This window comes from Myiozetetes cayanensis, unplaced genomic scaffold (assembly GCF_022539395.1).
Source record: "Myiozetetes cayanensis isolate MyiCay16 unplaced genomic scaffold, myiCay2020 scf6-25, whole genome shotgun sequence".
Classification (NCBI taxonomy): Eukaryota; Metazoa; Chordata; class Aves; order Passeriformes; family Tyrannidae; genus Myiozetetes; species Myiozetetes cayanensis.
In genome coordinates, this window is record NW_026087853.1 from 59763339 (window position 1) to 59776501 (window position 13163).

General features: G+C 41.7%; 1 protein-coding gene across 1 annotated transcript; it reads right to left on the minus strand.

Annotated features, from left to right (window-relative positions):
* Nucleotides 1-7155: 7155 nt before the first annotated feature.
* ARL14EP (ADP ribosylation factor like GTPase 14 effector protein) lies at nt 7156-11881 on the minus strand. Its single transcript, XM_050335239.1, has 4 exons — nt 11777-11881; nt 10722-11228; nt 9712-9842; nt 7156-8728 (listed from the first exon to the last, which is right to left on the minus strand). Exons 2-4 carry the CDS (start codon nt 11142-11144, stop codon nt 8500-8502), a joined length of 783 nt encoding a protein of 260 aa, XP_050191196.1. The 5' UTR covers nt 11145-11228; nt 11777-11881; the 3' UTR covers nt 7156-8499.
* Nucleotides 11882-13163: the final 1282 nt, after the last annotated feature.

A 13163-nucleotide genomic window follows, 5' to 3' on the forward strand; every position in this document is an offset into this window, starting at 1 on the left:
AGGAACATTGGAGTCCTGGCCCGTTTTAGGCACGATTACCAGTCCAATAAAGCAGCTAATAATAAAGGATTGCTGGTTTATTTCATGCACTTAAATAAAACAGAACGGCAAAACCCCACTAATGGTTTGTGACAGCGGAGCATGACAGGCTTCTGAAGAAAGGCAGGTTTTTCTAGCAGTTTTGGACTTTTAAAGGGTGGAAGTCCATGACTTCATCTGAATTAAGCTTGAAGCACCATAGCCTTTATAACTACCCCTCTCACATTTATCAGGTACTTTTAGATCCCCCCTTGGCCTTCTGTGAGCGAACTGAAGAAAAAAGCCCTGTTCCCCTGGGCACTGGCAAAGGGCAATGCTAATTAGTGCGTCCTGCTAGTTAGTGATGTATGCTCATGTCATGGGAAAATCACTTTCAGCTCCGTGTGGGTCACACAGCTGGCACAACCTGACTCCTCCTGTGCCTGGCTTCCCACTGAAGGGTCAGGGATGAGCCAGGGAACAGCATCACTCTGCTTCTCCACACAGGGGCAAAGGCAGCTCTGAAAGAGGAATCCTAAGCTTTTGAAAACTTCTGGCTCCCCACAACACTCCTTATATGGGAGAGCCAAACTGCAGAGGGAAACCCCCTCCAAAGAGGGTATTTGGGAATACCCCAAAATCCCTCTCTAGGCTGGTCCCAATGGCTCCATCTCCGCCATGCTTCGCCACTGGAGTGCCAAGATAACACACTCAGTGAGAAAACCGTTGACAATAACCTACTTTTTTCTTCTTCTTCTTTATTTTGCTGCTGATAGTTTATAGAAGAAAACAGAACTCAAACTATAGCTCGCTGCTTAGGGAGTATTTGCACTTCACCATGACTGCTATTTAAAAGCATGCTATGATACTGCTTATTAAACACTACTAATATGTTACTAATTAATACCCTATCCTGAAGTGAATTTATAGCGTTATTAATCAGTGAGAAAGCCACCTATATTTGTCCCCTTTCCTAAAGTGGCAATTCATACACAAAAAGCCACTCCATTTGTAGTGTCAGACATGCAGTTGCTTCTGGATACCTGCAGATATGAGGAGTAGCTTGCCCCACAGGAATGTTTTATTTAGTAAGACAGGCCTTCCAAGTGAAAGGGTAACCATTTCTGATCATAACCTCGGCTTTGCACTTCTAGCAATTATCCTTTAATTGCATTACCCTATTTGAAATAGAGTTGTAATTGGAAAAAAACAATTTGACGTTCCCTGATGCATACTCTGACATGCATTATTTGCTTTTTATTCAGATATAAATGTTCTCTACAATGCTATCAAAGACAGGAGAAAAATAAAGCGAAATTGAAGTGTCAGTAGCAATTTCTGACGTGCGAGAAGCATCACCAACTAGTGCTGGATGGGAAAAATAAAACAGTGAAATTAGTGGAGCCAGAGGGAAGCAGAGAGGTAAAAGGAGAAAGGGCTACAGCTCCAGTCCTCCAGAAGCTCTCTCTGTTGCACATGGTAGTGTCTGGGTACTGAGCTGGATACCAGCTGTAACTGGGTGATGGATGGGCCTTTCACACTACACTGAAGCAGAGGATGCAGAAGGATAATGTCCAGCCTTCCAGTTAACTACTGAATGATTGCTAAGGCCAATACAAGTCAGTGAAATGCAGGCCCCCTTTGCTCACACCCCACAGGACAGAAGGCACACTTAGGCAGCAAAGCCCATTTACTTCTTCACTCTTGGGCAGATTGAGACAAATCTGGTTGGATCAGTGGCAACTTTGGCCACATCACTTGCACCTGGTGTTTCTGAGAGGTGAGCTCCAGCTAGGTTTGGCTGGATCGACTGCATTTACAGTCCTACATGCTGCTGAGTCCTGAATCAGCCTTGGCCCATTTGGAGCACCACGCAGATTAAAATTAAATAAAATACAGGTGCAGTGTTGGTGAGTTGGGTTCTGCCACTCTGCAGCAAGGAGTATTACTTAAAACTAGGGAATCAGTACGTGCTCAGAGAGTACACGAGGAAGGAAGACCCTGTTACCCCGGTTTGGGTCAGAGATGCCTGGCTGGGATGGAGTGTGTGCATGTAGAGCTGGATGTTGCAGCTCACTCATTCTGGAGGAGAAGAAATTGCAGACATCTCCTGCAGCAGCTCCCGTGATGGATGTCCTTTGTCAGTGGCCCTGCATCCTCATTTGCTCCAAACCAGATCCAGCCCAATATTTTACTTCAAAAAGTCAGCAGTTCCCAGACAAGGAATTAACATGAGGGAGCCATAAAGCAGAGGCAGCTGGCACGGGCTAGGTTGGATAGATTTGGCCTTTCTGAGGTTTTTGATAAAAGCAAAACCAAACCCACAACACAGTGGGGAAAAAAAAAACCTCTTGAAAAATAAAATTCTTAGTTTGCTTAGAGATATAACCAGCTTTGATTAGTATAAGTTACTGTGCTTTCTACCCAGTTAGTTTATACTGGCCACATCCAACAGAAAGCACATGAAAAGTCACCTGTTCTACTTCTGCATGTCCTGATTCTGAACTCCAAAGGGGAAACCCAAATATTTAAGTTTCAGATCCAGGCATTTGGCACATAAAATTTCATAGGGACTTCAGGCTTCTCTAGATCTTTAGGGGACAACCCTGTAAAGGTTACCCAACATTTTGTTTTGGGAATCCAACAGCAGAAGGTGATTTTATTTCATGTGTACACTGATGGCTGCTCCACAGCTGCCTTCTGCAGTGCCTTCTTAGGACTGCAGGATCTCAGGCACAATCTCCACTCCCTGTTTCCCACTTTTAACCAGTGAGGTGAATGGTGTCTTTGTCCAAACAGTTCTGCCAGTTCCAGCATTTTTTGATTTTCACCTGGGCAGAACCCACGTGGTTGCTTGGCTTGCTTACCCCCACTAAGACATTTCACCCCAGAACTGTTAGGGGGAACTCACTACTGAGACATGGAAGAGTGCAGTGAGATTTGGGGCTCCCTCAGTGTTGCTATGAGGAGCCTGTACAGTTTGAAGGAGCCTGCTGGAGGTTGGGCATCCTGCACAAGTGTATTTAACACAGTAAAAACTCTGATTTTTCTCTTCTCTTAGAGATTGGACTGACATTGCCAGGAAGCAGCAGACAGATAACAAATTAAAACTAAACCAAGATATAATAACCTCTAATTAATAACTATTAAGAACAGCTGGTCAGAGAAAAGTTTCAGGAACATTGAAATCAGCTGGTAGGTTCCAGCCCATCTGATTACAAGCTGACAAGGAAGTCACCTGTTATAAAACAGAAGGAAAGGAGAAACTTGGAGGTTTGATGGTGGGGATTTTTGCTTCATTTTGTTTGGGTTTTATGCTACAAACTTACAGCAGAAAATGGCTGAAGTTAGAAGAAAACTCATTCTCATCTGGATTATCAGGTACTCTTATGAAGAATTAAATAGAAAAAGAAATACTGAATTAAGAAAACTTGTTCTACTGAAAGTTGGTAAAATCGAATTTTCTACCTCTAAGCAAAGTGGTTGTGTTAATGGGTTCTTTAGTTTTAGTTTCAGTTTCTTAGATGAGTTGTGAGGTCTTAAAAGCTGTGAATAGATCGGGGTCTTTGAATTCCCACTGGTTTCTCTGTGAGCAGTTAAGTTCTGATGGTCCTGGTAAGCAGTTTACCTAGGTTGTGCAGCTGATGCTTGCTGATAAATATATAAAGGTATATATATATAATTTTGTTATGTTAAATAATGTTGTCTTCTTCATGGTACTAATTCAGTCGCTAAAAAGATCAATTTAAAATAGGTAGAGCTACCAGTTAAAATGCAAGAGCAAGTGGAAGAGAATTGCTTTTACTTCTGGTTGCAGTTCGGGACTCTGAAGGGACTCTCTGTTTACTCTCAGGAGGTTGTAGTAGATAGATAATGCTGACGCCTGTGGGTGAGATGGAGAACTGAGCTTATTGTAATCCAATCGTTAATATTGTCTCAGCTAGAGCTCAGAAAGGCGAGTCATTTAGCGTTTGATACAGGTTTAATTTGCTGGTGAGTACAGGTGAAGGGCTACCGAAGAAAGCTGCGGGAAAAAGAGAAGATTTCGTGCAAGATTTCTCACCACCCGGTCGCGGCAGGAGAACCAGGGAAACTTCCCATCCCCAGCTGCCTCTCTCGGCTTTTCCTCACCCAACACCCCTTCTGCTAGGCTGCTTCTGGCTACTATTGCAGCTACTCTGGTAAAATACTGTCCAACGCTGGCAGTAGCACCACTGTGGATGTCAGGAATTGCCCTGCTGTGAGGGGGCTTTCTTGGCTGCCCAATACTGAATTTCCGAGGGAATGTTCAGGCAGGAGCTCCGCACCAAGATTTCACAGCGAAATGTAAATGTACCTGCAAAAATTGTGTTGGTCTCCTCTTAAAGCACTAGCAGTAATCGAGGTTTTTTTGGGGGGGACTGGTGTGGAGCTCCGCATGAAGTCCCCATGAGCAAATCAGCTTCTCTTCAGTGCTAATCTCGTACTTGAGTCTGCTCTGTTGCAGTCTCACGGATTTGGGTGATACTTCTCTTGTCCTGGGCTTGATTTCTCAGCCCGTCAATGAAATTCCCTCCCCGTTCCGGGGCCGCATCTTTCCAAAGTGCACCACGGAGCAGCTCCGGGAGCCCCGTTTGCAGCGAGCTAATGCCCTCTGCTGGGTACGAGGGGCTCGGAAAATGTAAATCCCCTATTTTCAGAGCGGGATAAATGGGTTTTGAACAGCACAGTTTAATTGCACCCGTTCGCACCTCCCCACGACACTTTTTAATGTGAGTTTGGAGGGCAGCTAAGGTTTGGAATCTCATTTCAGTGAACGAATAACAGAAATTTTAATAAACTGCTCCTCTACTGATAGTATGATTTAAAGGCATGCGTAACTTGGAGTTGGGAGAGAAATGTTTCGCCTGTTTAAATAAGTTGTTGTTAGAATCATATTGACTGAGTAGAAGTCAGTATAAAGGTGAATAAAACTTTCAGAATGTTTGCTAAACTTAAAAATATTGGGGAAAAACATCTGGACCACAAAGGACAAGCTTCTGCATGTCAGTACATCCCATATTCCACTGAGAGATCAGCCGAAAAAATGCCAAAACTGCATTTATTGAGACACAAATATGACAAAAAAAAAAAAAGTAATTCCAACCTTAGGGGAAAACAAATAAAAACTGGAAGTTATTTATGCTTTTTTCATGAGATTGAGAACTCCAAGGCCTTAATGCTGATTCCAGCAAGCTGGAATGTTTCTGTCACATAAGAAGTGACAGAACACTTCACCTCTGTGTAGCATTGTCACTACGGGGTTTCAGTGAGAGCTTTGGTGCAGTTGTCTATTGGCCCATTCAGGCTAATATGGGTAATGCCTATAAGAAAAGGCTAAAAAGAACCCTAAAACAGGTCTAAAATAAGTAAAAAACTATTTAGTCACCTTAATTGCTTTCTTCTTTTCTCATGGCAGCTTTAATTCTGACTCCTGGATTTATAAACTCACTTTTTTTGTGTGTAGGTCTGTCCACTTCTTGCTTAAATAGTCAGCCAAGAGATTAAAAAGTTAAGAGTTGTCTTATGTTAGTAAACTTACGATTTTAATTGGTTAAAACAAAACCAAATTCATGCTTTGTCTAAGGTTATAATGTCTCTCCCAAAGATAAATGCCTTATTGTAGCATAATGCTGAAAATGTTAATATAAAACCTCTCTGAGTTAATTACCTGACAGTACTATGTTGTTATTTGAGTATTTAACAAAAATAATCCCAGGGGATATTTAATTGGTTTGAAACCTTCAGCTCCACAGAAGGGCACATCCTGTCTTGGGTATGACCACAGGGTTGTGTGGAACTCACCAGATCCACAGAATAACCCTCGCTGGCTTTAGAAGATGATAAATTTGACTGTTTTCTAAACTTGATGTGAAATTAGCTCTGTGTGAGAAACAAACCAAAACAATCCTTAACACTGTACTTACAAGATCACAATTCTGGAGCTTCTGTGCAATGAACTCAAATTGACCCATGGGATATGCACTATCCACAAACCAGAATCTTTCACTGTCATTGATTTTTTTTTTTTTTTTTTGCCTTTTAAATATATAAACTTTGTCTAGGCATTAATTTTTGCAATTATTACCAAAAGGAAAGGTTTTTATTACGGTGTATCTGCAGCTGGCTTTTCTCTTCACTGCATGCAGAGTTTTAAGTGGTCGTGAGACCTGCACTTTGAACTTTGGATGGCATGGAAAGCAGTTGTTTAACAGGCTTAGTTGTAGAGTAATTCTGATAGATGGGGAAGTGCATGTGCTACTGGGAGCCATATACAAATCAATTTAGATGATGATGATGATAGCTTGTGTGGTGTTTATAAAAATCTGGAGGGGAAAAAAAACCCTGAAGAAATTCATAGGTGTAAGCATTTTAAATCTGGCAGGATGGTAAAGCTTGACTTGCAACAGTGCCTTTTAACAGAAAAATAGATGAGGGGCACATGGAACTGTATAAAACCTTACTGTGGAACTGAATAACGCACTACAACGTGGGCATGTTAAAGAAATGCAGCTAAATGGAAATGGCCTGAATATGTTAAGAAGATAAGTGAACAGCCCAAACCAAGAAGTTAAGGGTTTTTTCTCCTGGTAAAAACCTATGTGTCCTGTAGCCAGTATAATATCAACAGTACCCAGTACTGGCAACTTAAGTTACTGGTAATTCCTGAATCCAAAATCTAGCTGTGGACTTTGAGTGTTAAGTTATATTCATCACATACTTGGAAAGCTGTTAAGTTCATTAAGAATGCGTACTACTGACTCTGGTCTCATTAAAAATAATAATAAATACACATAAATGACAAGGCTGGACCAGCTTTTACCCTCTCACTTTCAGGGAGGTTACTTACGCTTTCACCTCATTCAAAAAGTTGCTTAAGAGATGAAGCAGTCCCAAACATGGATCAAGTGCACAGGATGAATTGCTGTGTCAATTGTCTGTAGTCAACAAAGTAAAATGTATTAAATACCAACAGAATGTAAGGAAAGCCATGGTGTTACTCACTGGTGGTGTGTGGCCCTCCCAAAAACTCCCATCATGTTTTCCCGTGATAAATCTGGCTGGAATAACCAGGCCAAGGAGACATCCATTGGAAGAACAGACAACACTCAGACCAAATGAAAAAGGAAGTCTGTTTATTTTTTATAACAGATTTAGTAAAAATGGAGTAGAAGTTGATGCTTATACTCCGCTAGGACCAGCAGATGTCAGTACGACTCAAAGCAACTTTGGATTTTGGTGATGCAATGTTCATGAGGCTTATCAGAAAACAAAATATGCTGAAGAAATAGAAAGATTATACAACTTGACCAACTAAGTGTTTAGAAATCAGCAGTTAACGGTATTCTTGAATAAATGTGACAAATAAAACATGCAGATCTTCCAAGTCTAGCACAGAAATAAGAAATTTATCTAAAACACAACAAAAATAGCAGGAATAACAATATTACTGAGATCTCACCTGCAAAATCTCTTTTCCAGAAACCTTGTTATATCGTAAAGGTTTAATATTCTGAGGACAAATAATGTATCAACCAAAGATAATTTCAATTCAACTGTGATTTTTTATGGTAACAGTCTAGATATCCTTGATGTGGGAACAGACACTCAAATTTATTTCAGCTGCATATAAACCTTCACCCTAAAAACAAGTAAGAAGAGGGGAAAAAAGGGTAGTGGGCTGTTGGGATTATCAGTTCAGTCCAATTACAGACTGATAACAAACACAGTAAAATTATTTTCATTGTGTTACGCAGAAACCAACAAAATAATAATTTTGGTGCCATAATTAATACTTTAACATATTTTTCAATGCCTTTACAGTTTAATTTCAATATTTTAACGCTGAGGTTTGAATTAATAAGGATAATTTGATCTCAAATGCCAATAACCTGGATGAGATCTGAACACCTAAATGCTTTTGAATCCTTTCCAAGTGGACAGGTTTGGATTAATCAGTAACTTGGATACTCTATAGAAGATGCAGCACTCACTGTTAATACTGGAGAAAGCTTTATTAATACTGTATGTAAATTATTGAGAACTTCTAGTATTTCACATAAAACAGATAAAACCCATAAGATCCTGATATAGAGAAGGAAAAAATGAGGGATATGTGGAGATGGTACATTCCATAAAACAATACATGGAACAACAGCGAGTGTCTCAGGATAGATCACACTAAAATCTAGCACCTTGTGTTTAAAAGCAGTGAAAAGATTGTTCAGCAAGATCTTACCTGGATGACTAAAAAGCGTGAGTGCAATGCAGAATGAAGTATGAAGAGAGAGCAGCACGATTATCTCTATAATCATACGGAAAATGATTGTGAAAGAGAGCGCATTAATCTTGCGGATTGTGACAAATTCCAACGGCTTTCATTAAATTACTAAATGATGAATGCGCTGTGTTTAACCAAAGCCTGGAATATATACTCAGGATTAAATAATTCACACATATAGACTAGCCAACATGCTTATTTCTGATTATCTCCCCCCCTTCTATCTCGATCTGCTCGTAGAGCCACTTGCGGTCGCAGCGACATTCGGCCCCGCACTTGTTGGAGCCGCACTTGGGGCAAGCATAGAAACACCCCAGGCAATCTTCGTCCAGGCAGTCACAGAGGTCCATCCCACTGTAAAGCAGCAGTCCCTGGCTGTCATAGACTTTGCTCTTGGCTGGTATGACTTGCCTGCATAAAGAAAAGCAACAGTTAATTTCCATGTCCAAATCCACCTGTGTCGACACCAAGCCGCAAACATTTGTGGAGGGGAAGTTTGCTTTCTTCAGGTGTTCACTTTAGCACCGTTAATTTAAAAGACAAACGGACCTTACTGTATTTGACAACATTTCTCAGTCCTAATTGTATTTTTACTACGTGCCCAAACTGAGCAGGAGAAACAAATGGAGAGGGAAGGGATGTGTAGTTGGTGAGCAGCACACCCAGTGTCTGTCTTGTAAGTTTGAACTTGGGTGGAGAGCAGGGGCAAGGCATTAATGTGATATTTATTGCGTGTTTTAACAAATATTGCATGACTGGTTTAAAGCCGAGACTTCTGTCACTCTTCTGTAAGGACAAGACTGGTCCAAACTTTTAGCGGAAAATAACAAAGTTCAACTTTCCTCAATAGAAAACCGTGATGGTTTTTGTTTTATGGTTTGTTTTGTTTTTTTTAAATCAGTCACATTTGAAAGTTATAACTTATCTAGTGTTGTCCAACGTGGATACTAACTTTGTTCTTTGAAAGGAAGGCAAGGTCCTAACTTGCACACTTTTCTTTACCAAGTGTAACTACTGAGCTTACTGAAAGATAATTCCAATATTTTAAGTGCAGTCTGCTTGATCTTATTATAATCAGATTTAGTCTATCATCAGAATTTCAGCTTATGCATAAATTAATAGCTACATCTATGATCTGTGTAGTATTTTCATGCCACACAAACACTTGTTTATATTGTAATTGCCTGAAATACTGGTTGCATGCCAACCTTTTATCTTCTGGTTTGTTTATCTCAAGGATGAGAGTGAGCTTTAGCATCCTCAAAAACAAAAAAAAGCAACCCATAAACACACAAAGACCCACGTGGATAATGTTGAACGCTACAGAGACAGCTGACCATAGAGGATACTTTATTTTGAGATGAAAGGTAATGTAAATACAGCAAACAGATTACCTGTCTGAATTAAATGCTGCAATTTTTGATTGCAGCCTTCTTTTTTCCCTCTTGCTGGTCTCAGGAGTGAACTCAGTCTGTCGCCCTGGGTTAGCAAACTGCAGAGACTTTAAAGCCTTGGCTGTACGTCCCTGAAGAAAGACAGAAAATGGCATTTAATTATAAATCTAGATTCTTAAGAAAATGTCCAGTCAAGCCAGGATATTGTAACAACTCGGGTGAATTTCTGACCTAGGATTCTTAAGTCTTAAAACGTTTATGCTGGAGAACTACACCAGCCTCAGAACTCAGCAATACAAGCTTTGTAGCAGCAGTTCTAACCCGTGCTTTCGGATTTCACTCCTATCAGCCTCCTAATCGTGCTGACATGTAACTGGAAAATACAGCTGTGAAATAGTTCCTAGAATGCAAACGTCCTTTGCTAGCTTGGCTGCCCACACTGCTGATGACCTGTGTACAGCCGTGCACCAGCTGCATTCTTTGCTCAGCACTATCCTCCCACACCAGTTCAGGACTGTCCCTGACCCAACACCACGGCCTTCACAGCCCAGACACCACAACCAGAGTACACTTAATTCACCTCAATGCAGGTTCATTTGGTAATGAAAAAATTGCCTTTTTTTTTTTATTATTTTTTTATTTTAACTGAAGAGACGTCCTTAGAAACAACTTTTGCAGTGTTCAGTTTGTTGTTTGCAGGGCTTGAAGAACAGCTTAAAATACCAGCAGCAGTCTGGTATTTACATGAACTTAGGAGTTGTAAGCCACCCTAGCAGACACAATTTTTTCAGATGTTTAAAGGCCATAATGTTTAATTAGAGGAGAGGACTTTTAAGGTCCTCCAAATAAAGGTTTAAATACACTCAGCTCCCACACATCTTAAGGACGAAATCCTTCCTTATTTCTATGATAAAAAAATTAATTTCTTTATATAGTAGTTGTACAAAGCCCAACTCCAACAGCTTGCAGGACTTGACGGGGGGGATGGGAAAACAGATCCACATACGTACGTCTGGATCAAGTCTTCTCCTTTGCCTCTCTTCAGGTTCCACATCCACAGATCCATTTATTATCTGCATGCACTTGGGACACAGCTTCCAGCCAGGTACAAACTGCCTCCCGAACTTGGCGCTGAGAAAAGCCGCGTCATCCATGTCAATCGCTCGTAAGTTTTTCTTGGACAGCTTTCTGTGTATGTTAAAGGGGTCGCAGCAGGACTTCTGCAGGTCTTCAAATCTCTCGATGTAAATTTTGGCGTGGTGGAAGCAGATTGTGTTGTTCTCTGAGAGGGTTATTCCAGTCCTAAGCTGAAGCAGTAGCAGGTCAGATGAAGACACATCCTGCTTAGTCTTGAAGCCAGTGTGACGGGTGTAATAGGTCTTGTGGCACTCATTGGTAGCTTGAAGCTGAACTCCAACTGAACAAGGATCCATTTTACTTTATCTGAACAACTGACTGCACTTATTCTGCCTAAAATGAGTTTTTTGAAGCCTGTAGGAGTTTCTGTGAAGATCACCCTAGAGGAAGAATTAAAATCAATTAGATTTGCACTGCAAACCTTTATCCATAAGCTTGACATATTGGGTTTAAGTAATTTAACAAACAACATGTAAAGAAATTATAGCCTTCTAGTGTAGATAAGGTTAAAAAGAGACTAAATTTATTCTGGAATTAAACCATGCATCTCCTCATATTCCTTTTAGAGGCACTTTTCCCCAGCTACAACAAGCATCTATTTAAAATGTTTAGCAGCATTAGTTCCACAAAAGCAACTTGGGAGCAAGGTATGAGGCGGATATATTATATTATATTATACAGACAGCAGTCTGCTTTGCTCAGGGTCACCTCTCTTGGCACAGTCCCTGCTAGTCTGGACCAGTTGTTAAGACTGTCCACAGACAGAGACTGCTGATGGCTAAACAATCCACCCATCCTGCTTCCAGGTAGTTCCTAAGGGTATGCCGGCGGAAAGACGATCGGGGGGAGTGGGGGAGGGAAGCGGCGTGACACGGGCGGTACGAGCGGGGCACTGAACTACCGGGGCCCTCCCGCTGCTCCCCGGTACCTGTCCGTGGGTGCTGTGCCGCCGTCCCGCTGCCTGTGCCCGGGCTCCGGACCCCGCTGGCGGCGCCCGCCATGAACCGCCCTCCCTCAGGGCGGCGGCGCTTCCTGCGGGCGGCGGCGGCGGCAGCGGCCCCTGGCGGGGCGGAGGGGAGAGAGCGACCCGCGGCCTCCACAGCGGGAACGACCCGTGCCTTCCCCGGGAATGACCCGTGCCTTCCCCCGGGAACGACCCGTGCCTTCCCCCGGGAATGACCCGTGCCCTCCCCAGGTCCCACAGACACTGTTTCACACAGCACTTCCCCCTCCCGTCCCGGCCCCGAAATCAGCACTGCCGAAGGTGGTGTTTGTTTGTTTGTTTTGGTTGCTTGGGGGGGTGTTTGTTTGTTTGTTTTGGTTGTTTTGTTTGTTTTGTTTTGTTTCGATTGTTTGTTTTTGTTTTGAGTAAAAACGAAAACCCTCGCAAATCTCTTGCTTCGTTTAGGATGGGGGGGGGAAACCCAACACGGCCTGTTGGTCACTACAATGTCACTCATTTCTGTCTGTTACTCTTTCTGTTTGTTTGATAGGTTTTTATTTATTTATTTATTTATTTATTTATTTATTTATTTTAAGTTCTATAACGTGTTGAGTGGGTATCTGGATCTGTTTGTGGTTTTTAGGGGTTACAGTAGTGGTGGTTTTTAGGGGTTACGGTGGTGGTGGCGGCGCTGGGCTGATGGTTGGGATGGGTGGTCTTGGAAGGTCTTTTCCAAACCTTGATGATGCCCATGAATGTCTTCAGGACGATGGACTTCTCAGGCAGTAGGTGTGAAATTTTTGCTGGTATTCATTTGTTCCACATCTAGGTCAGTGACACTGCCCCCCTACTTATTCTTGGAGCTTTTAGAACAATAATAATAATAATAATGATAATAAAAAGAACACAGGTGCTCTAATAAGTACCTTAGATTTATGATACCTGTGCTGGTTTCAAATTATGATGATGGTAGCGATATCTAAAAGAAAGCTTTGAATTACCACTTAATGCCTGTACAAAGTTTTTTGTTGGTTTTTCTATTTCTGTTTAGAAAGTTAGAGCTTACTAGGAAAAAATCCAAACCAAACAAGGTGCTGGATGAGATTATTTTTCTTCTATTTCTTTCATGTTGCTCTCTTTCCAGACTGGATTCAGTCCAGAATTTTTGAGAGAATGTGTCTATTCCTTCCAAACCTTTTGAAAACGTCACCCTTCTTATAAATGACACGTTGTGCAGACTTGTTTGGCCCTGGGCTGCTCTACCTGTGTTACTCCTGTCCCACAGAATAACTTCATTTTGTTGAGTTATGACGAAATGAGACACAGAAGATGTGTAAGATCATCTGCTGCGTGTTCCTGCCCACTCAGAGCT

What these genes read in the sequence shown, in the direction of transcription:
- ARL14EP (XM_050335239.1), bottom strand. Translation starts at nt 11,144, where the DNA reads ATGGATCCTTGTTCAGTTGGAGTTCAGCTTCAAGCTACCAATGAGTGC. An exon ending in GGAGAAGACTTGATCCAGAC is followed by an intron (nt 9,843 to 10,721) that starts GTACGTATGTGG and finishes GTCTTTCTTCAG; the next exon opens with GGACGTACAGCCAAGGCTTT. An exon ending in GCAGCATTTAATTCAGACAG is followed by an intron (nt 8,729 to 9,711) that starts GTAATCTGTTTG and finishes TTCTTTATGCAG; the next exon opens with GCAAGTCATACCAGCCAAGA.